This window comes from Eleutherodactylus coqui, chromosome 7, assembly GCF_035609145.1.
Source record: "Eleutherodactylus coqui strain aEleCoq1 chromosome 7, aEleCoq1.hap1, whole genome shotgun sequence".
NCBI classification, from domain to species: domain Eukaryota; kingdom Metazoa; phylum Chordata; class Amphibia; order Anura; family Eleutherodactylidae; genus Eleutherodactylus; species Eleutherodactylus coqui.
The window spans coordinates 66,700,135-66,720,964 of NC_089843.1; the positions used below are offsets into that span (position 1 = coordinate 66,700,135).

Here is a 20,830-nt window from a genome sequence, read left to right on the forward strand (position 1 = left end):
ATTATATCTGTTGCCGTTTCTCCTTTGCGTTTTCTGTTCTTCCACTCGCGGATTCAGGGTTCAAAGATTGATGTTCTTATGATTCTAGGCGCCAGCTATGTCAGTGGGCCTGGTCGCCCACTGATTTATTATTCATGCATAGTTTATTAAAGTGGTGCCCAACAGGCACATAGCATTTGTTATTGTCGTTATGCTTTGGTACGATTTTTCCATTTTTCTTACCCCTATGCTATTGCTGCGGTCTTACGAGACCAGCTATTTGTGTTTATCTCATCCCTACGGTGGTAAATTTGCACAAAAGTTCTAATAAAAACATATTAAACATAAAAATCATAGTATAATATCTGTATATATTGTACATGACCTCTTTGTGACTGATCATTGGGATAATGGATACATGCTAAAATGTTCAACTGGCTATGACCACATCACTAAAACAATGGCTTTCTACTGTGGCCTATGCGATATCTGCTTATCAGGATTAGCAGTGCTGCAAGCTAGGCTAGGTTTGATAACCAGTTAGTAAAGTTGAACAGTAAAACATACAACACTTGGGAGACATGGCTTTAGCCAAAAACAACCAACTGCATGCGGATTAAAATCTCAACGCTCAATGACGGCTCTCTTAAAATAAAATGCTCTAAAATATACAGTTATAAATATTTAGGATAAAGCGACCCTCTGATCCTGGACAAAAGCTTGTTCTGGAACCAGAGAAGGGGATTGGGGGAGTCATATTAGCAACAACTGTCCTTTCTCCCAATTTTGCCATTGATCCGCTTCTTTCTAGGGCCCCTCTACATTCCTAACATGGCTGCAATATTTTTGTCACTTAACACACACTGTACATCAACTGTAAGACACTTAATGATGTGTTTGGATTAGTCATCACTGCAAGGTCTTCGACTAAGGATGTACCACTAGGGCTCGGTGAGCCTCTAGTAGTCTAAGAAATGTCACAGTCCTGCTGTAACAATGGAGAGGGCCCCCCAACGAAAGCAGAATGGCAGCAGAATTGATGGCATCAAAAAACTATAAACTATACTATAATAACAACCCCACCCCCTACCCCACCCCTAAATCCTTCCTTTCTGGTCCCTGGACAACTGTTGTCCCGAAATCAGAAGGTCGCTTTGATTAAAAATCGTATACCTTTAGGACTCCATATTGTCACACTCCATTTAAGCACTGCAAATGTTGCATATTTAACAAGAGTATTTTACAAAAAATACATGGTAACCAACAACAAACCTTGCATTACCTCTATATAGGTCACCTATAGTTGTCAACTGGTCTTAAGGTTACGCATTTTGTGGTTTATGCTCTTAAGACATAGAAGCGGGTTAGCCTTCCACATAGAATTCAATATAAGGGTCTCTGGCTGATTTGGACAGTAGGAAATTTGTACAAGACAGTAAGATTTATCTTGGACCCCAAAGTAGTATTTTTGTGATAACTTGAATCAGTCCATAGGCTCAACATCTGTTCCTGTATCTAAGGCATCTAGTCCTCGGTCATGTTGTTTAAGTTAGTCGAATGGTGTGAGTAAGCATTGTCCACTCTATAAACCAACCGATATTTATCACACTGAAAGTGTTCCCTCACTCTACCTTAACTAAAAATGACAAGTAGATATGAGTTATGGATTTGTGAGATCACTGATATATGGCTCTTTGATACTATTTTGTTCTAAGCTAGTGATGTCCAATCTGTGGCTCTAAAGTTGTTCTAAAACTTCAACTAGACAACCATAGATTAGACACCAATAATCTAGGGGGCTATGTGTAGAGAATCCATATATATTATCCATATATCACTGCCAAAGCCAGTTGGAAAAATTACATCTGATAATCCTGAGGCCTGTGAATGTCATAGGTTGCCCTCGCCCCAACTGATTTTGGGGACAAATGGCAGTCAAAAGACATGGAAACAGGTGAAGCAGCAAAACATTAGTATTTATGGAAAGATTCGATACAAGATCTTTGGTTTATGGGAACATTCAACCAACATTTTATGATTAAATAGTTACCATAGGACTAAATAATAGCTCGGCTCACAAAAGAGCGGCTCCACTGTGTTTTTGAGATGTAAAAACCTAAAGTATCTAGGATGTTCTTAATTAGGATAGTCCATCTTTTTTTAATAAAACCCCTTTTTCCTCGCTAAGCCAATATAAAATAAAGTCTGGAATTTACCACTTAAGAGAAACCAGGAATGAGCAAGAAACATCTAAAAAAAATGTGAAATACTACAATGAATGAGATTAAAATGACGTCAGAAGAGTTCTTCCTGAGACATGAGATCCCCCTTCTCGGAAGACTGCTTCATTTTCGAAAGGAGACACGTGCAATGGGTACGGAAGAACACGGCCTGCACATCTCTAGTAAAAAAAATATATAAATCACAGTTCCGATTGTCATTTGAAGTGTTCTTAAGGATCATGGTTTATCCGAGAAGAGATATCTTGAGGCTCCAGAAGCTGTTTTTTTAGGTCCTCAATTGTGTTTAGCAACGCTGATCGCTCCAGCTCTAAAGTACGAACAGACTGCTTTAATTTAACTTCATTGGTCTGTAAATTATCTATCGTTGACTCTAGAATTTGGATTCTTCCCTTAGACACCTAAAAACAAGAAATAATAGAAAAGGCAAAAAATGAAAATCTAGGCTGACGTGGTACATTGAGTTAACTTTATGTTACATTGAGTGGAAATTGATGTTCTTCACAAGTCACCTCCTTGAAGAGAACTCTGGTGTTTGCGTTGTCAGAGTATTGTACATGTAAAGTATGCTGTTCTATTCCACGTTTCGAACAGTATACTGTACCAAATGAGAAACCCTGCCTTACTTCTCTAAATTTCAGTGCCTGATCCCTGGGAGATAAATCACGCCAGAGGTGTCTGGCTATGGTTTACCTCTCTAAAAACAGAAATCTTCAGCCGAGCTGAACGTTTATAAGTATGGTAGAGGCGGAGGAAAACGTTGTCAGATGAACGATGGCTCATCCGAAAGTTGTTGAAGCTGTACGGGCACGTTAAGTGGACACACACAGTTGTGTTAAAAAACAACATAAACACCGATTCAGGAAAAAAAAAAAACTGGTAACTTTTGGTGTGTACATACCTGTAGCTCCTCCAACAGGTCAAAGTTCTGTTTGCGTAAGGTATTATTTGTCTTTTCTAACTTATTTATTCTCTGGTTGTCACTGAGAGGAGATGAATCGATCAGTTCATCCTGCAGTACGTGATATTCCACTTCATAATCCTGCAATTGCTTTGAAATGTCCATTTCGAAAACCTATAAAGCAAAAGATATGTGCTATTTAGAGATGAGCGAACCGACTCGTTTCGAGTAATTACTCGATCGAGCACCGCGATTTTCGAGTACTTCAGTACTCGGGTGAAAAGATTCGGGGGGCGGGGGGAGGCGTGGCGGAGCGGGGGTAGCAGCGGGGAACAGGGGGGAGCCCTCTCTCCCTCCCCCCCCCACTCACCCACGGCGCCCCCCGAATCTTTTCGCCCGAGTACGGAAGTACTCGAAAATCGAGGTGCTCGGGCGAAAAAGGGGCGTGGCCGAGTAGGCTCGCTCATCTCTAGTGCTATTCTAAGTCGTCAGACACAACCAACAAAAGATTGTACACCACAGTCCATAACACAACCACAGGCAAAAGGGCTTTTCAGAGGACTGAATAATACACCAACAGCTCCATTTAAGCTCCTTTTCACCATCAGTATGATATAGGAAAACGGGACTCCCCAGATGTATATATAAATATTCTCCTTTAAGTTAATATGGTTGTATGTATGACCCCAAAAACTAGAGTTGCATTTAAATGGGTTGTCCAATTGTAAACTATTGTTGGCCTATCATAAGGATAGCCCATTGATAGTAGATAGGCATGGTTCTGCTGCCTGTAACTCCCATCAATCAGTTATGCGCATGCATCAAGCTGATTTCTGCAGAAAAACACACAGCTCCAGTCCCACCACAGTGGCCAGGCTTGGTATTACAGACAAAGTTCCTACTCACTTTAATGGCAACTTGGTGTGTTATACCAAGCCTCACACTGCAGTGGGAATGCAGCTGTCTGCTTCCTGCAGAAATTATCTCAGTACATGAGTGTAATGGCCTAAAAAAAATAGCTGATTAACGGGGGATCCTAGGAGATAGAACCCCACCAATTAATGATGACCAGCCAGTCAAGTAAAGTCAAAAGTTTACAACTGGATAACCCTTTTAAGGTTCCATACAACACAACCTCTAAGCTGTATACAACCCTAACACGAAGCCTATAGACTTCTGTTGGGCCCTGGTGTACCTCCCAATGCTTCAGATGTCATATGAAGGCATACAGATTTTTTTTTTGTAAGATTCTATATGAATCAAAGAAAAAAAAAAAAAAAGTGTGGCTGGCTCCATTGGGCGTCGTATTAGGATGGTGTCCTCCACAAAAAAAAAAAAAAAAAAGATCAGATGTGCAATATAGGCTTTTCTCTGTGCATAAAGTCTAACAGGAACAAACAAGTCCTTGAATAGACAGCCCTTTCTTAGATTTTCTTGTAAGTTAGCAGACATATATGGAGAGCTGGTATTTATCTATGAGGCTTCTATGATTAAAGGGGTATTCCCAAGACTGACTTATCCCCTGTCCATAGGATAGGCGATAAGTGTGATTGTTGACAGTCTCTCCACTGAGACCTCACTGATCCTGTGAACGGAGGTCCTGTGTTTCCCCCTTTTTCTCATGGCAGGCTCACTGCACTTCCTGCAGTGGTATGGAGATTAAATAAAACAGCAAGCAAGCAGGCATAGTACAGCTTTATTCATTTCAATAGGGCTGACTGGAATAGCCGAATATAAGCCCTCGGCCATCTTGGGTAGTCCCATTGAAGATGAATGAATTGGCACAACTTCTGCTCAACTGCTCTATTTAAAGGGGTTGTCCCGCGGCAGCAAGTGGGTCTATACACTTCTGTATGGCCATAATAATGCACTTTGTAATATACATTGTGCATTAATTATGAGCCATACAGAAGTTATAAAAAGTTTTATACTTACCTGCTCCGTTGCTGGCGTCCTCGTCTCCATGGTGCCGACTAATTTTCGCCCTCCGATGGCCAAATTAGCCGCGCTTGCGCAGTCCGGGTCTTCTGCAGTCTTCTATGGAGCCGCTCGTGCAGAATGCAGGCTCCGTGTAGCTCCGCCCCGTCACATGCCGATTCCAGCCAATCAGGAGGCTGGAATCGGCAATGGACCGCACAGAAGAGCTGCGGTCCACGGAGACAGAGGATCCCGGCGGCCATCTTCAGCGGTAAGTATTGAAGTCACCGGAGCGCGGGGATTAAGGTAAGCGCTCCGGTAAGCTTTCTTTACCTCCCTGCATCGGGGTTGTCTCGCGCCGACCGGGGGGGGGGGGGGGGGGTTGGAAAAAAAAAAAACCCGTTTCGGCGCGGGACAACCCCTTTAAGCTTCTCTACACTATCAGTAAGAAAGAAGGAAACCGGACTCCCCGGATATTGTTTGCCATTAGGTTTACAAATTGTCAAACATGAGTTACAATCTGAAAAGAACAGGTTTTTGGTATTACCTGGTTTATAGTCTTCTCCATTTGCACCAACCCCAGATTTGGCAGTGTGTTCTTTATAAAGTCGACAATAGACTCAAGATTTTCTTGCTGCAAAATTAAGGGCTTATGACTGCCCAACAAACTTAGAGCCACTTTAAAGATAACTTCTGAACCCTGAAGATAAATCATATCTAGAGGAAAAAAAAGTCAAATATATAGTCAGTTTTATAGAGGAGGAAACCGCTGAGGTGATACAAGCCAAGAAAAACATCGAACAATCTTTAGTATTCAAAATCCTGGCTTGCCTTGGGGCTGAGGAACAATCACACAGAGGCCATTCTTTGTAAGACTTTACATAAAGCCAGCCATTGCCAGTTCCGCACGTGTCTGATCTTCACTCAACCTAAAACAGCTGAGCGCCTTTCAACAGAGGAACTGTTTTTTCCTACATTCGATTACTGTACAGTGCCAGATTTACAGTAAAAAAAGGGCACTTCCCCGAAAACAAAGTCAACAGACTAAACAATAAATTAGCTTGGAATCCTGGGAGAGTTCAGCACTGAAGCCCACAGAATGGTGAATGCAACTCTGGACTACAATAGTTGTAACTTACGATAAGTAAAAACGATGGGTCAACTTTAAGACTTGCATTTCAAACACAAGGTCGAATATTTTCGCTGGTGCACCTAGTACATGGAGACTCACAGCTCTTCATGAATTAGGCACATCTCGCACAGAATTGTACGTTAGATCTAGCATTTATTTCTCATAATTTATGCCATCTTCTGCAATATATGTATCTGAAACATGGAAAGCAACTACACGTATCAGCTGGTGACTTCATGTTGTCCGTTTAAGAGCACTTACCATGATCGGGTTCCGAATTAAGAAATTTACCGTCGCCCTAGTACACGGCTACTCCACTCCCAAGACATTAAATGCGACTGTTTGGCTGGACATATTGTACACCTCCCTAAGACAACACTGGCAAGAATTGCTACCCCACAGAATCCAAATAATGGGAAGTGTCGGCAAGGAGATCACCTGGCGATGAGCATTTGTAGAGGACCTGCGCACTGTCAACCTTTCATGGGATGATGCCAAAACTGTGGCCTCTGACCACCAATGATGGCATTCTTTACCACATACCGGTAGAAGATACTGCATCAAGAATAGATATACTTGTCAGTCTTCCTTTGTTACTTACATGACTGTGTGCCTCCTCTATGTGGGGGAGACCACAACTGAGATCCGGTTACGGATCCTAAGCCATAAGAGCATGATTTGTACAAAGACGACCGACTTACCCTTACCTAAGCATTTTTTGACAGTGGGGCATACAGTTAGCCAATTAGAGTTTAGGGTGATTGATGACGCACCACCGGACATCAGGGGTGGCGATGGGGAGAGGATTCTTAGACGCAATGAATTGAAACGGATATTCAATCTGGATGCGTGGTCACCAAACGGATAGAATATGGAGTACAACACTACTGCATTTTTGTGAAATCACTCTCATTATTACAATTGGCCTCTGTGTTTGTTCTTTATGTATATATGTGCATAGGCATAATGTTTATTTTGCTTTTATTTTTCTTGGCTGCAGGTTGGAGATCCGTCGGCCATCGCCATGAGAATGTCTTTCTCATGCTATTTGTTGAGCCAGCTTGAATAATGAATATCGGAGATGGGGGCTGTTACACATGGGTGCATCCAATGATATAAAGCATATAGATATATTCCCATACATTTACATTAATGTATGTTTAGTGCAATTTCAATAAAGCTTCTATGATCACTATATGTGGTTTGAAAAAATTTCTTCTAATATGTTTAGGAGATCCTTTTTTGGAGTTACATATTAGTCTTTATTGTAGCCAGTTATGCATTGCTGTCTTTTCACCCTACGGGCACTATGTGGAGTTTTGATAATTGTTATGGGCATGCATTATACTTTGCACTATTTATTCAATTCTTATGCATATTGGTGCTGCATTGGGACACCTTAAGGATGCACCTGGTTTTAATTATTTAATTATTTGGTATACCTTGTGTATATAAGGTGGGTTGCTGGGGGTTTCTTATATGCTTGACAGAGATCCCTGAGTGGATCGAAACGTTGCTGCTTTTATATATGTATGGACCACGATAGAATAATAACCTTTTACTAAAGATATTGCCGTGGATGCTGCCTCGGTTTTCCCATTTTCGACTTACTGTGGTGGGTGCGGATCCGACCCAAGGTGAGGCGTGACATCTTTTTTTTTGGCTGATGAGTTAGCCTTTTGGTTTTGTTTAACCAGACAGCTGGGTGCCGCTAGAGACGTGTTGAAAATTTGGATGGGCATTCTATTGTCACCCAATGCGCCAAAAAGTGTGGGAGGACCTAAGTAACTTTCTGGTGAAAATTATAAATAAATGTGTTGGTCTGGGGTGGCCACACACCCCTTTTTGAAAAAGTGTCAGATGGTGGCGCAGACAGCAAAAAGTTGCAAACTTTTGCACAATTCCTCACTTGCACAAAAAGTAGTGATTTTTTTTTATTTTTTTTTTAAATGCCAGAAACTGGTGTAAAAAGTTTTAGGAGTGTATGCAAATGTATCTGCAGCATTACTCAACATTTTATGAAGAGTCATATATATATGTAAACTGTTATTTGGTGTTAAAGCAGTTTTCTCACCACGACCACTGGTGATAGGTGATGAATGATAGATTTGTGGGGGTCTGACTGCTGCATACCCCAATAACTGCTAGAACTAAGAACCCTAGTCCCCAATCACCAGCACTGCCATAGTAGGAAAGAGCTGCATGGAGCTGCTGGCCAACATGCATGCTATCCTTACATACAACTGGTAAATACAGGAACAGTCAAGGGAGTTCATCTGTGGACAGTGATAAAGGAATACATTTTACAGCACCAATAACATAGTAACATCAAATAAAAGACACAGCTCCATCTACTTCAACCTAATGTTAATACAGCATTCACAGGCTTATGGTTGGCTTTAAGTTTGCCAAAGAGAGTTTGGTGGGTCTAAATTAGTTCTTGCAGTTCTTGACGGATTGTATATGGATAAAAGTGAAGCAATGCATTTCACGGGGTCCGTTGTGTCATAAAGTAATCTAGTGGTAACCTCGATGCCAAATCACTTCCTATTTTTCAGAATTGAATATAGTTTTCTAGGATATCTAGTTAGTTTTTAAGACATTTTTCTTGAGGCCAAAATCTAGAATAGCATTTCAAAATGCCAAAATGTTTATATTATGAAGTTAGTGGGAAGTGAAGTCATAATGGAATAGCCAGAACCTAGTCCGAATCTCTGGCTAAGTAGTTTTTATTTTTTTATTGTACATTTATCCAAACTCCAAGTGTATTTTTTTCCAATTCAATTTTTTCTTCTGCATTTTAGCAAACATCAATACAGTCAGCAACAAATATGTAGGGCAAATAAGGAGTAGGGTGTAAGGACGGGTAAAATAAGGGAGGGTGGGGAACAGTTTAAAACAAAAGAGGCAGTTCAATTAGGAAAGAGCTGAGTAGGTTAGACCCTCTCAACCTTAGTGCAGTACATGATGGAGGGGAACAGACCAATACCCATAGAGCGAATTGGAGTGAGGATCGAACACCCCACAGAGGGAGTGTACTCCTTTGTCAGAAGTAGAACAAGACAAAATCGCTCCGTTGAAATTTTAGCCAATGGCATGGGAGGACATTCTTGGCTGCTTATATTAGGTAACTGGCTAAAGACAGTTTATATACACCAAGCATATTTAATGGAGTATTATAAGGTCTGCAACCTGACATGATTTTGTGGATGGCACAAAACCGATCAACAATCTAGTGGTCCCGATATATCGTGCATTGTCACTTGCTGTTACTGGTGAAATAACACCACTTTCTCCATGACATAGCCTGCAAGTCAATATTTCACACCTTATTCTTCTGGTTATGAGATCATGTTTAGCAGGCAGGGTTTTTATACTTCACCTTTGTAGAAGGTGTTATAAGCTCAGAGTCATGGATTCTGTACTGTATCGCATCACAAGTATGCACTTTCACAGCTATAACTTCATTCATCTGTGGTTTTACACTCTGTGAAGGCATGCCTCTGCGATAGTCTCCAGTGCAGGTTTTAGAATTTATATTCTATATTTCTATATATAGTTTCTAGTAGAGCAATATACAGCTAGCCATACGAATAAGAGAAAAGAGGGCCCAAATGGTTGATAGCAGTAGGGTCAGCTAACAAGTGCATGCGTTTGTGGGCCTCTTTATTCTCCCCCAATCAGAGTATGTAGGTTTATGGTAGAATCAGGAAAAATATTGTAAGACTAAACAGACGTTTTGCTGATGGGCTGTGTAATGCTGACATAAACTGGTTGCTCCTGTCTGCAATTTGAGTTACAGGATGGATATTTTGTTTTTTGGAGTCACACTCCCAATGGATATGATTGAGTTAGGTTGGTTTCAGATCTGCATTGGAACATCCGGCTGGAGGTTCCGTCTCAGATCTGGCTGAAAATACCAGAGGAAAAAGCGTTTTTCCTTCTGTTCAAAAGCCTGATACAAAGCAAGCAGACCACTTTATAGTTAATGGGGTCTACTAGCGCAGTTTGGCTCTGTCCAGAGACAGAACCATTCGGTAGTGGGGATTTCCCTTTCCTGCTCCCTGAACGATTTCCTGTACCTCAATGCATTTTCACAAATGCACCTGCTAAGCCCAGGTCCAGCCAATATTCAAGCTGTTGCCCCTCGCTACTCACAAATGGGGGCACACCACAACTGAGGCACACATCAGAGTTTTAAAAACATTGGTCTAATCAAAGTCCAAAATTCTAAATATCCCACAAAGGGCGTGATGGGTCTGAACTAGAGACCAATACCCAATACTCGAGCGAGTAGTGCCTTATGAGAGTACCTGCCCGCTCATCTTAAAAGATTCGGGTGCCGGCGGGGAGCGCGTGGGGAAGGGGGGGGGGGGTGGGAGATCTCTCTCTCACTCTCTCCCCCCGCTCACTCCCGCAACTCACCGCTCTCCCCCACCGGCACCCGAATCTTTTGAGACGAGCGGGCAGGTACTCACATAAGGCACTACTCGCTCGAGTAGTTTGCCTTAGCGAGTACGCTCGCTCATCTCTAGTCTGAACCCATCTGCTCCTTTTTGTATGTTTTTGCTACTCAATAGGCACCAACCTTTACAAAGTCTTCACTCTGCCCATGAATTTACAGCATGCTCTTCGCTACTCTAAACCACTTGCTCACACCACACACTCGTATCCAGGACTCTGGGAATTTCAGAGGGGAGGGTGGACATGAGCAGTCTCATGCCATCTGCAAATCCCAAAATCTGTAAATCTTTAAATCCACCTTTTTAAAATAAGTATATGACCCGATTTAGGCTCCCTCCCTGTCCACGGCCGTGATTTCACCAGCAGTAAATCGCCGGCGAATCACACCGGCTGAAGCTTTCCATAGCATTGCTATGGAAAGCGCCGGCCCCGTGTCCACGAGCAAAGAATCACTGCGATTCTCTGCTCGCGGCCAACAATTCGCAGCATGCTACGAATTGCCCCAATTCTCCATGGACAGCCTATATGTCAGATAGTTCTCTGCAGGTCAGCCTGTCTGCCGGCTCCTGCTCCCAGTGACAGCTCCCACGGCTGAGATTCACTGCGGTATACCGCAACGCCCGTGGACAGGGAGCTTTAGGGTGCATTTACACAGGTGGATTATAGGGCACTAATGTTTGCATGAATGTTCATTTCCCAGATAAATTGGCCCGTGTAAACGATCAAAAGATCAACCAAAGAATGAGGAAGCGCTCATTCATCAACTGAGCTGCTCATTTACGAGAGCCTAAAAATTCTCGCTGGTCAGCTGTACATCTCCTTATGTGAAGGGCAAGATGTAACTACAAGCAATGGACAGTTCTATGGGAACAAACAATTGCATTAATGATTGTTCAGCCTCATAAAGAGTGCCAATAAACATGCTTTGTCAAGTCGGTGCTCGCTAGAGTGCACCAATCTTCAGCCCATGTAAAGGTCTGTTCAATCTCCTACAATTACTATTCCAATATCAGCTTCTTAGAAGAGGTTGTGGAAGCGAATAAGCAACTGTTTCCCATTATCTACAACCATATTCCCAATAGATTGTAAACTAGTATAGGCAGAGGTGTAATGTATATAATCAGCAGTGTTTGTCTAACTGCAAAGACCATAAAGATGTTGAATTACATCAGATATATATTCCTAAGGATTAAACTCACTTCTATTCACTGTATCCCATTGTTTTTATACCATAAAAGTTAGTTAAAAAAAAAAAGTTTTATTAAGATTTATTCCTCCTCCTTAGTATTCAGGAAACACAGGGACAGTTGTAATAACAGCCAACAAAATCAACCTCTGGTGTGTCAGTAAACCTTCCCCAATGCCAAGAGTTTTCCATCCTGCCCTAATATCTTAAACAGTTGCTGTAAATTCTCAGTTTGCTTAGTAAAAAATATTATGGAAGTAGATATAACCCAAGGCTGTTACTTATTAGCGGTAACTATAGAAGATACCAGAGCAATTTTAGTCAGAAGACTTCTATACAAGCACTTTGTGGTAGTTATGACTAAATTAAGTTTTCTTCAGGCTAGGGCTCAAAAGGAACATCTCTGTAAATCAAGTTGCATTTCAGCAGCCTTCTGACAAGAACGCTAATGATTTAGGACAACTACATGAATGGAGTGAAGCTAAATAGTCACTGACCTAACTGTTACAGACTGCGCAGTTACCTCTCCTCCACTGGCAGCATTCAGTTTGGCCCTGGTGGTCTAGTCGGGTTTGTATTTGTTCTATATTGTACGGTCATCATTGCACAGGACTATATGTATCTTCGCTGATATAGGGTGCCTGCACACGAGCAGAATTTCAAGCGCGTGATTTTAGGCACATAATCCGCCCCAGACCGCAGCCAATATACTCCTATGAGGATCCGCAGTTGTCCCCAGACGGACGGATGTGTATCGCGTTTTTTCACGCGCGTGAAAAAATCTGCGACCTGTTCTAATTTTGGTCGGATCATGCGCGGGAAGCCTCCAATACAAGTGAATGGGTGCGTTTTTTCACGCAGTACATCCGGAGTGCAGCTGCGGATGGAGTCACTGGTTGCTATGACTACAGGAAGTAGGCATGGTAGGAGGCGTCCCAACACACAGCACAGAGCTTCACAGGCAAATTTCAACTGCAGATCTGTCCTTTCAGTCCCCTCATCTACCAGAGAGCAGCCAGCAGGCACCAGCCTGCCACAAGCCATAATGATCGACATGGGGAAACTTGTGGCAATCATGCAGGACTTCCCCAGCCTATGGGACAGTAACTCCCCAGAATACCTCGACAAGAACAGAAAGGAACAATCCTGGCGTCTATGTCCGCGCAGGTTTATGGGGATGCGTGGACGAACGCAGTAGAAGCTGAACAGAAGAACTTGCGTGAGTATTATTCGCTATTGCGTCAAATGTACTTTTTTTCATTTTAACCCCTTAGTGGCCAAGCAGTTTTACTTTTGTTTTTATTGTGCTTTTTTCCATCCCCACTTTTAACCCCTTAGTGACGGAGCTTTTTTGCTTTTTTCCTTTTTTTCCCCCTACTCCCTAAAACGGAACGCTCGTGTGCAGGCGGCCATAGTGGGAGTATAAACTCTTCCCTAGCTCTCGGCTTGTTGTTGTTACGCAGCTATTTCTAGTGCGTTAATCAAGATCCGCTTTATGTATCCATGTTTCCCCATTCCTTGGCCTGGTGGATTCTTGGTAGGCCCCTCTGCTTCTTTGTTTCTGCCGCAAGACACATTGTTCTAAGTTAGCTAGTTTATAGTTTTTTCCAAGTTATTACAGGTATTTTTGGTACTACCGGACTGCTGGCTATGCCTCGCTGCATTCTTGCCTTGATCCTTGGTTATTGTGTTTAGCTACTCCTGCTCTCCAAGTGATGACTGAGCTATGATCCAACCATATAGCCTTTGCCATCACCCCCTGGTCTGTTCTTGGTGTCCGTGTCTATGCTGAATCTTGTCATTGCCGTCACATCCAGCTGCCAACTGGTGACTATTCAGAAGATGCTAACCTGGGGATTTCCTGCAGTGGAGTCCATATTCCTGTATGGGTGTTAAAGGGTGAATACCATAGAATCCCTTAGACTCTGCCTCTCATTTTAAGCTGTACTAAACCTCCTCTAGTTTTGCTGTGGGAAATGAACAGCTCTGTGCATTGTGCAGTAAGTAGCCAAGTTTGGTACTGCAGTCTGTGCCCCATTTACTACAATAGGACTCAACCTGCAGTACTAATATGGGCCACCACACAATGTACAGCGCTATCTGCTTCCTGCAGCAAAATGACTAGAAGTAGGATAACCTCTACATTCTAGTTTTAGGATGTTCCTTTATATTCAAAATTGATCATTGCTGTACTTTCTGCCTACAATAAGGAGCCCTAACTTTTCAGACAACTTGTGCTTATCTACTAGCTTGTGTTAGTCTCATCATTTCTGTAATATATCTACTTCTGATGTGATTTATAGTGGTAAAACATTTTTAAAGTGACTGCCACTAGAGGACTCCCTTTCAGCTTCTCTGCAATCCATTGTCACTCAAGAAGCTCTCTATCCAATGACAAAGACACAGGAACATTTCCGTAACAGGGGGAGGGACCACCTTCACAGCCTGCTCATCTGCACTGACAGCTTGCAGGCCGACAGATCTGCAGACACTGTGATAACTAATCTTCAAGGTCTCTGCCTCTACTTCTGATACAGCATGTAGGCATCTAAGTTTGCACATTACAGAGACAGACACACACACAGACACACACGTGGATTTATTAACCATTTGGCTAGAATGTTACTAAATGCCCGATCATCCTGGAAATCAGAGGGCTGGGCATTCGTATACTGCCTCCCTGCTGACTGGACTAGAGACAGTGCAATGCAGCATGGAAAGTAAGGGCAAAGAAGTGCAGGACAGTAAACTACTAGCAGAATGCTAGGTTTGCTACACATCCCCTCCCTCAAAATAAATTGCAAACAGCAGCACAGAAAAAAATGGGGAAGACTGCATGATTATCAAAACGTACAGACATGAAAGAGTGCAAACAGCAGCAGCAAATGAGTGTATAAGGAGAACTTGATGTGTAGAGCATACTTGAGTTTTCTAAAATACACAAACACTTAGCATCATCTAAATTATTCATAACACTGCATCTGACCTTTGAAAATACTCGCATATAGCCTACATTCTTTATGAACGTGTACAAGATATATTCAGAAGATAACCATGTGCTTCCCCAGGTAGTAAATATCTGCTGTAAGTCTACGAAGATAACACTCTTAAATAGGTAAACACCTTTTAAAAAAATCCCCTGATCCTTCCGCAAGGTCTCTTGATTGTACCTACTTCCATTACCCAAAGTTGAGTGTTATATACAACTGACTGCAAGCCCCAAAAAGTTACACAGGAGTCCATTTTGCATACAACAGCTGTTATAAACTCAGAAGCAAGAGTTCTGGCTATTACCTTATGTTGGGAGGATCACACAAACTTAGAGAATGTATTGCCTACTTTTACTAATAAAAACAGGTTTAAAAGCAACCCTCCAGGCATGGACAACAAAGATGGCTGCACCAGCTTCTCTGACTACCTGATGCACACTGAGCAGGAGTTTGCATCATTAGTCTAACAGAGGTGCCCACATGAGTCGTGCTGACTAGTCAGAGCAGTATGTGGTTTCATAGACTACCAAAGTTTGCTAAAGCAGTGTCCATCACGTAAACAGAGAAATGGTTCGGTCATCTCTGTTTGTCCAGGATGGGAGGTAAGCTTAAAAAAAAAAAATGGAATAGGTTTCACTATTTGGTTTTAATTTTTCAATTGCAGTTGTTTTATTCTATTCCATGGTCTGTAAGTGACTATGGGTCAGCCATCTTGTCTTTGCTGTGGAGATATGGATTACAATAGATGTTAAAGAGAGGTTTTATAACAAAAAAAAACCAAAACATGGGTCATTCACACAGTGGACAGGAGGGGACCCATTGACTTCTATAGGAGACTCTTCTAGCCATGCTTTGTGAGACAAGTAGGTCATTGTGCAGGAAAGGAGAGAAGGGGAGTTGTGACTACTTATTGTGAATGGTGGATCCTATGTTATTCACAGTATATGTCACCTTTATTGTAATCCTGCTAGTGATAATGAGATGATTGCTGAAAAGTTTTCTCTATGGAACAGAAAGTGCCAGACTATTATTAGACTTAGTGGTCAAGGGGGCGAAACTGCAAGATTCCAGAAATTGTTTTTTGATAATGTAGATCAGGATATCAAAAATTAAAAATACCAAAAATTCATAAAACTATATTTAACTTTATCTCCCAGTGGATTCTCATAATTGCCGCTTTGCTTTGGGTTGTGAGGTGGATCTTTATTTAGCAGGTAAAATATAAAAATTTGATTTATACAATGGGTACATTTTCTGATGGCACGTGCCATTTAACACTTTAAAAGTATCTACTATACACCTACAAGCTGAATCAGCGGCACTGATAGAAGTAATGTGCTCTTATTTGTCTACACAGTTTACAACATCTTGGTTTCTACTAATCCATATTAATCTTCTCAATTAACAGGCTAATTGTTAATCAAGCAATCCGCACACGCATATCCTTTAAATCCACAAACTACAAGGGTGTCAAGAAAGAAATATTTGTTATTCTAGGAGTGCATCCATAAACCAGTGGAAACACAAATCACTGCAGGGAATGAGCATTTCTTCTCACAGCCCAAGGTATTAACAAGTAAAATGTTGGGGTTTTTTTTACTAAAAGGGTATAAAACGTGCGTTACATATTACATGTATCTTTATAGGGGTCAGAACACTGCTTGATAATAAATATATATATCTCAAGCAGTGTATTTACCCGTGTAAGTATGCCGGTCATCTAAATAAATGCGTTGGATTCAATGCATTCCTTCTGATGGCCAGCGTATTTACGAGGGTCAGTGGCTGCGTATATACGCTCGTGTGAATAAAGCCTAAGATACATTCATCAAGAAGTGATAGCATAAGTCCAACTACCACATTCTGTAGAGTGATGGCACCACACAGTTAACGCGTACCTGAGTTACCAACCAGTTTTCTAAAATATACCAGGTTCTCCTTATTCACTCATTTACTGCTATTTGCACTGTGTTTCAGCAATATTTCGGCTGTCCTGTGCTTTGCAATCTATTATCAGAGAGGAGGTATGTACCAAGTCTAGCATTTTGCTAGTAGTTCACTGTCCTGACTTCCTTGCCATTAGTTCCCATGCTGCATCGCTCTGTCTGTGGTCCAAACAGAAAGGAGGCAGTAACTGAATGCATATCCCTCTGCTCTCCCATGACAATTAGGGCATTCAGAGACATTCTGGCCTAATGGTTAGTAAACCAGCTATAATGTTTGTGTACACACATCCACCCGTGCTGTAACAGTGCCTGCAGCCTCTGACTCAGTGCATGGGAGCTGCCTGTGAAGATATCTCCCCTCCCCTTCTTGCTATAAAAACATCTGTATCCTACAGAAGTTCTGTACCCAGCAACCGAGTGCGAATTGCAGAGAAGCTGGAAGGGAGACCTTCAACCATGATTTACAGCAGTAAACAACATTTTTAATGAAATTTGTATATTACAGAAATGATGAGACTAACAAACTAGTAGATGAGCAGAAGTTGTCTGAAAAGTTAGTGCTAAAGTGACCCCCCTCTGGTTCTGACAAAATTCTGCCTTTGGACCGGAGAGTCGAGAGGATACATTATCTGTAGAGGATCTTCTTGGCCATCCCCTCATTCCGCCGGTTCCGGGTGCTGTAAATTGTGTAATGTTACAGTTCCCTGTACAGCGGGTGGCAAGGCACACCATTATGCAGGAGAAAGACAGAAGGCACCTCAGGGTCAGTGGTGCTAACATAGGTTCAAAATCAGCTGTTCATCATGTTAGGGCCTAGCAATATGCAACAACATCAGACATCCTGTAACTTTGCAACTCCCACCCGCTGTAGCTTGACTGATTTCAATGGCTCAGTTTTTAGAAGCTATGATCAATCTTTCCTTCCCGCGTGCAGGGTTTCAGATTAAGAGTAATGGAGATCTTAGAAAAGCACAGGAGGTTACATCTTGAGGTGAACTTCCACTTTTTAAAACATAGTTTCCCTTTTAAGGTCTACAATTCTACGATGATTAACACAAGCTATGTCTTAGGAAACTGAAAAAAAATTCTAATAACCTTTATAAACTCTCTGCTTACCTTCACATAGCAACAGAAATAAAGTAAGCATTCTGGCTGGCTGTATTCATCATTAGGGACTTAAAAATAAAAAGGGGTAATGTCAAGAAAACCCCTGGCCATACATCCTAATAAAAGACCTTTGAGCACCATAAACTACGTTATAGTGCTGAAAGGTGAGGGAGGTGAGGGAACAGGCAGTCTGTGGAGGCAAGTTTATACTCATTGGGTCGCCTGTTCCTGCTCTGTGTGCTCGAGAGCTTGGCACGCACATGCAGAGTAACTCTTATCAGACGACTCCGTGTGCATGCTCTCCTATAGAGCAGCAAGCTATTAGGAGTTTTCTCCCACCCTAATGTGGGTTGGGGATAGAAAACTTGTTTAGTCAAAACAAACGTAGCCTTCTCCTTCTTTGACTGTGTGCGCATGTATATACCTCCTCCTTTAACTAAAAATAGTTAAATTGTAACTGGACAACCTTTTTAAAAAAAAAGTTAAGCCAAATGGGTTAAAACAATAAAATAAAAAAAGGTATTAATAATACCTAACCCTTTTAGCCCTGGCGATCCAGCACTGCAGCCCCACAATTCTCCTGGTCTCTATTGACAGCGAAAGTCAGGTGATCGCTGCCCGCCAATCAGAGGACACAGGGTCACCATTCAAAATTCTAACCATTATAGTGCCCAGGATGATGCCAGGAGAACTGCTGGACACACTGCGGGCTCCGATCGCTAGGCAGTGGTCACCTGATTTCTGCTGTCAAGAGGCCGGGAGATACATATGTATCGCGGGCCCGCAGCGATACATAACCGGGGCTGAGGACAGGTAATTACTTTTTTAAGCCTAATGGGTTAAAACAATTTTAAAAAGTTAAGTTGTAGCAGGACAACCCCTTTAAATCTTAACAGGAGTAGTAAAACGACTTCTGACAGTCATCACATGTTTGATAAAGTGTTCACACAATTTTCTATCTTACGGTATAGCAGTAAACTTTCACACACAAATCCATAGTATACAAACAAATTTAACAAGCTGCTTTTTACCCCCCAGCCAACTCCATCAATTCATTGTAGTCTCATCTCAAATTCATCTTTCATCACCATATCGGAGAACACCACAACATACATGCTGCTTTCAAAGCTTACCAAAGACTCTGGCCACAAAACCTAGAGGGAATTGAGACGCAAACATGGTGAGGAACCAAGGAGCGGCATACAGACTAGGTCCGATCTCATACTCTTCAAGGTGGTTGTACAAGTCTCTGTGGTAGTCGTGAAGCAGTCGAGAAAGTTGGTACATCTGGATCTAAGTACAGGACAGGAAGAAAGAGGTTAAACGACATGTCAAGACCTTTTCTTAGAACAGCACTGAATTCGAAGTTTGTTTTCTCAGGGGAATTACAAAGGAAATCAGGAAATTCTCTTGAAAAGAATGTGTCCTAATCCTTAGCAAGTCAATAGTAGTCAGTCATCACTACTGCGTAACACCTATGAAAGCAGTCATAAAAACAGAACCAAGCAAAAGAGACAATATACAAACAGAGAGCATTTGTACAATTTGTTACATAAGCCTCAATACGATGGGAAGGCGTCTATTTACATGTTCCACGATTCCAGATGGATAACCAGATAATTAAAATGAAATTACTCCCATTGTCACAAATGAAAACCAAGCCATCCGCAATAATAGTTCCCTTCTGTTCAGCAGCTCTACCATCAGATATAACTGTGATCAGGAACATGCTCCGATCTAAGTGATCACCATTCTCACCATGTACATTTAGTAATTAGTAGCATGATCTGACATTTGTTGGCAAATCATAGTGATCATTTCTGTAAACCCCTGTATGCAAAAACAGCCTTAGTTCTAACATGATTATTTCATATCCAGATTTCATCATTCTATGGACCAAAAATATAGGTATTTTTTCCCTCCTCATCCCTTTCCTTCTGTAGCTTAGAGTATGAGAACAAGTGGGAACATATACCATTGCTTTACGCCATAATACGTTGCGACTTTCGCCATTCTGCATCGGGCCTGGACACTTTTTTTCTTTTAAGTGGGTGGGGCTCGTCAGGATGGAGTGTAGCCATGCAGGCAACAGATGTATGTATAATTTACGCCAGAAATGTATGCCAAGTTGGACCTGGTGTACATTTCTGAAAAGGTGGAAAGAGATGTGACTAATACATTAAGAGCCCTACATCTCTTCTTGTATTGGGGCAGCATGCACCGGGGAAAAGTATATTAAAACTGGCATTGGAAATGTTGGTCTTAGTAAATTCCCCCCAAAGTGTTTGGAAAAAAAGAGGCAGAGTTTGCACTAATTTATCACCAACAGGGAGGTTAGAGAATAAATGTAATTGACACCAAGAGAAATAAAATCAGCCTTCCTTTTATAGGGACAAAATTGGTGCCTGCAGGGGTGAGTAAGCCAATGGGTCTAAGGTATGCAACATTAACCCAATCTCTGCTTTAGGGTGCATTCACACGAACGCATATCGGCTCGGTTTTCACGCCGAGCCGATATAAGTCGTCCTCAAGTGCAGGGGGGGGGGGGGGGGGGAGGCTGGAAGAGCAAGGAGCAGGAACTGAGCTCCCGCCCCCTCTTTGCCTCCTCTCCGCCCCTCTGCACTATTTGCAATGGGGAGAGGCAGGATGGGGGTGGGGCTAATTCTCGGAACTTAGCCTCGCCTCCTTTCATTGCAAATAGTGCAGAGGGGTGGAAACGAGGCAGAGAGGGGCTCTTCCATCCTCCCCCCCCCCCCCCGCATGAGGTCGACGTATATCGGCTCGGCGTGAAAACCGAGCCGATATACGTTCGTGTGAATGCAGCCTTAGACTGACAATAACCCCTTCACTGCCCCAGATCTTCAGGGATGCAGAAATCAATCCCATTACTACCCTAGATCACCAAGGTTACAAACATTAAAAGGGATATTTCGGATACTTAAAATATCTTCACAAGCACTCTGGCTGC

The 20,830-nt window shown here is 42.1% G+C and overlaps 1 protein-coding gene across 4 annotated transcripts in view; it reads right to left on the minus strand.

Moving 5' to 3' along the window:
• Positions 1–1,936: 1,936 nt before the first annotated feature.
• Positions 1,937–20,830, minus strand: part of TBC1D1 (TBC1 domain family member 1) — a 176,696-nt gene continuing 157,802 nt past the window's right edge. For all 4 annotated transcript variants that reach the window (XM_066573195.1, XM_066573198.1, XM_066573196.1 and 1 more), the window contains 4 exons: positions 18,996–19,155; positions 5,585–5,754; positions 3,121–3,294; positions 1,937–2,620 (listed from right to left, as the gene is read on the minus strand). In XM_066573195.1, coding sequence (XP_066429292.1) covers positions 2,432–2,620; positions 3,121–3,294; positions 5,585–5,754; positions 18,996–19,155 — 693 coding nt within the window. In that variant the 3' untranslated portion in view covers positions 1,937–2,431. The remainder of the gene's footprint in view (positions 2,621–3,120; positions 3,295–5,584; positions 5,755–18,995; positions 19,156–20,830) is intronic.